The sequence below is a fragment of the Lactuca sativa genome, chromosome 6 (genome assembly GCF_002870075.4).
Source record: "Lactuca sativa cultivar Salinas chromosome 6, Lsat_Salinas_v11, whole genome shotgun sequence".
NCBI lineage: Eukaryota > Viridiplantae > Streptophyta > Magnoliopsida > Asterales > Asteraceae > Lactuca > Lactuca sativa.
The window spans coordinates 121,468,200-121,471,885 of NC_056628.2; the positions used below are offsets into that span (position 1 = coordinate 121,468,200).

General features: G+C 41.7%; 1 protein-coding gene across 1 annotated transcript; it reads left to right on the top strand.

Moving 5' to 3' along the window:
* The first annotated feature begins 381 nt into the window (after window positions 1–381).
* LOC111885730 (uncharacterized) lies at window positions 382–3,272 on the top strand. The gene is made up of 4 exons (XM_023881970.1): window positions 382–664; window positions 1,761–2,500; window positions 2,573–2,873; window positions 3,013–3,272. The coding sequence occupies exons 1-4, from the start codon at window positions 382–384 to the stop codon at window positions 3,270–3,272; spliced, it is 1,584 nt and encodes a 527-aa protein (XP_023737738.1).
* Window positions 3,273–3,686: the final 414 nt, after the last annotated feature.

Consider the following 3,686-nt stretch of genomic DNA (forward strand, 5'->3'; position numbering starts at 1 on the left):
GTACGTGGTAGAATGTCTCAAATACTCTCAAATTATCGATGCTCTTACAAAGGTGGAAGTGGTTCCCATGACTTGCCTCTCTCACATCTATTCAACCGCTTATTATGACAAGGTTGCTGAGAGGATTCACTTTGACATTCACAACGAGAAGATCTCGATTTCAAAGAATCTCTTTTGTGCCCTACTTGGTCTTGCTTGCGAAGCCACTTTGGTAAACCCTGGCTCCATCACTACTGGTCAACTGTTCTCGATGTTCTACCAAATGGGGTACACTGAAACCCTAAGTCTTACCTTCCCTCACAATGGAACCGCCTCTTTACTCTCTTATTCAAGGGCCTCTCAGAGCGTAGCGCTGGATCAGATGGAGCAAGCAAGTCATTTATGACTATGCTTTATAGGTTGTACAATGGTGTAAATCTGGACTTTGGGGTGGTCATATGGCAACAACGTGTTCAGAGTTTATACTCTTCTTCTCCCCATTCTGTGATTTCATGTGGCAAGTACTGGTCAATTATCACAAAGTGGGCAATGGATCGCCTTCACGTTCCAATCATGGCGGACTCCCTTCTCTTATCTATCGCAACATTTCACACAACAAAGATTATCGTCACAGATCCTTCCAAGTTTTTCTTCATTGGATCGATTCCAGAAGCTATGTATGCCTGTGTGTCTGTCACACCCCTAGACCAAGGATGGTGGAAACGTCCGGGGGTGGAGGACTTCATGTATAGCATGATAACAACAATTGCAATAGTGATTTAAGCAAACACAACCAACATATATATAATTGAAAAAGTTACATCATTGTATGAATTACATGTTTCCAAATCAATTACAATATGTTGACAAAATGTGAAATGTTTGACGCCTTAACGTCCCATCCTCAAAAGAACTTGATTACCTATTTAGTGATTCCCTGAGAATACAAGTGGTTTGAAAAAGTGTCAACACAAAGGTTGGTGGGTTCATAAGTTTTTGTATACAATTATGAAATCCTTTTCTTTTAAAAGTAGTGTGCGTTCCAGAAAATCCAATATTTTGATTAATGTGTAAATGTAGTCTTCGAGGCTTCGGGTTCGAACCTAGAGTTCGCTTCTCAGCAGTTCGGTCCTTAAGAGGACTTTTGGCTCTAAGAGGGTTCGGCCCTATAGAGTAGGTTTCGGGTCCTTATGGCTACTTTACTCGTTTTTACACCGTTTCAAGCCGTTTTTGACCCGGTTATGGGTCGGGATGGTCCAAATGATTACAAAAAGTTACAGAAACTTTTGAGAGAGATTTGGGAGAGATTCCATATTCTTGGAGAGATTTAGGAGAGATTTGACATACTTGGAGAGATTTGGGAGAGATTTCTAATATGGAGAGATAGAGTGAAAGAGATTTAAGAGTGGTTCCATTTATGACCTTTTTAAGTATCCGGATTCGCAACGCAATGTTTGTAAACCTCGTTAAGCCATGTTTTAGTGTACTACACACTCCCGATGAGTGTGAAATAGTGTTTTATCGCTTTGGTTCATGTTTTAGCACTATCAAGGCTAAGGAAAATTAAACACACGAGTTTCCAAATGATGCTTTCTTATTAAAATAGTGAGTTGTACAGTAATTACATAAAGTAAACCCTAATATACAAGGTTTAATTGAGTCGACCAGTTTTTCTCGTTGACTTCGTTTGACTTTGACCTGACCCGAAATTGACTCGTTGACGTCATTCAAGAAGGGAAAGAAACCCGAAAAATAAAAGGATGTGAGAGTCATTAAACCAGCTAAGGGGCAAACCCCAAAGAAGCAAAAGTCAGACGAAACTGCTCCTTCAAAGCCTAAGCAGAAGAAGCTCAAAAATCCAGCCCGAAGACTTATTCTTCAATCCTCTAGTGATTCAGATTCTGAGTATGTTCCTCCAGGCAACAAACCTCCTACTCCTACAGAATCAGAGAGCGAAAGATCTGACGAGGAGGCTTCGGATCGTGGTGATACTCCACCTAGATCACCCACACCTGAGGTACCTGTTCGCTCCCCAGTTCCTTCTTCTCCACCTGCTTCTATTCCAATTTCCTTACCAACAACCTTCCCAGTTATCACATCCGAACCTACCTCTACCATTCCTATTCCCACTCCTCTCTTTTCTCAAGCAACCAAAACAACCACCACTAGAGATCAAACCAACGTATCTGATACAGGGGTTCGGTCTTCAGTCCAAGAAACAACCAAACCATTATCTCCCACACCTTCAACCGAAACCAACACTGTCCTTGGTATAGAAGACTTGGAATTTGATTCCTTCTACTACAACCCTTATCGTGTTCAAAGTGATGAAGATGATGATGCTCCTCTTACCAAAAAGAGTTGCAAGGAGCTGAATTCAAAACTTGACACTCTCATGGCCTCTTCTTCCTCTCACAATCCAAATTCTAAATCTGCTATTCAGAAAATGCTTGACTCCTTTGTCAAAGCACATGAGGCTTCCATTTCTCGTGCCATAGATGCTATTACCGCTTCAACCAAAGTGTGTACCGACGCGACCGAAAAAGTCGATAAACTAATTCAAGATGCTAACATTTTTCTTGAGTCCTTATAGGGAGCAGCTGAGTTGAACGCTTCTAAAGTGACCAACTCAATAACCAAGCTCGAAGAAGAATTTGCCGCTGAGAAGAAAATTTTTGTCAATCTTCGCCAAGATATTCAAAAGGACAATGTTGCTCTTTTTTCCTCTCTCAATGAGCGTTTCACCAAGCTTCAAGATGATCTAGCCATGGAGAACTCACTCATGCATGAGCTTGCTCGCAAGACCACTCAACTCAAGACCAAAAATCTCCAACTTTCTCAGGCGAACAACGAGGCTAATCAGCTTCGCTCTAAAAGGGATGTCGTCAAAAGCTGTGTCTCCGATATCCACGCTATTCTCTTGAGCGTTTTGGAGGCTCATGACCCTATTCTGACTATTTCTGTTAGACGCATCTTGCTGACAAATTCCGTCCTGCCCTTGGGATGTTGAGTCGCATTGAAGGTGTTTCATAGGCGATGGTACCTCCGAAACAAGGGGAGAAGGACGCACATCTTTGTTTCAACCTCCTCCCACTTCCCAGCCAGAACAACAAAAGACTGAGCATGCTTCAGGTTCGGGTCCTAAGGATAAAGGCAAGGGTCCAATAGTGGATGACAATGATGAGGAAGAGGAAACAATCGCTGATGCGTTGAAGCGGAAGGCGAGGGAAAGGGAAATCGATCTCAACGACAAAATTGTAAAAGAAGCTGAAGAAAGAGATGATGGGTTTTGAGCATTCTAACACTTCCTAAGTGTACATGCAACCCTAATAACCGTGGATCTATGTTTGTCTAATTATCATGCAAAGTTGGATTTCCAAGGTTATATTCCTATCTATCATACATGGGGAACAATTTTAACTAGAATGAAAGATAGAATAACTTACCTTGTTGTTGCTTTTGTTCCTTGAAACCTTGTGAGCCTAGCACCCCAAGTGTGATGCCTCAAATGCTTCACACAACACCAAATGCTCTTGTAAATACTTATGAGAGAACACACACTTCTTGAAATCGGCCAAGCCCTCTTGTTTTCTTAGTGTAGCCGATTTTGGTGGAGAATATGATTCTTATATAGTGTTGACACATCTAGGGTTACACCATGTAAACCCTAATGTGTCATGACTCTTCATTTCCATGACCCATGGGTT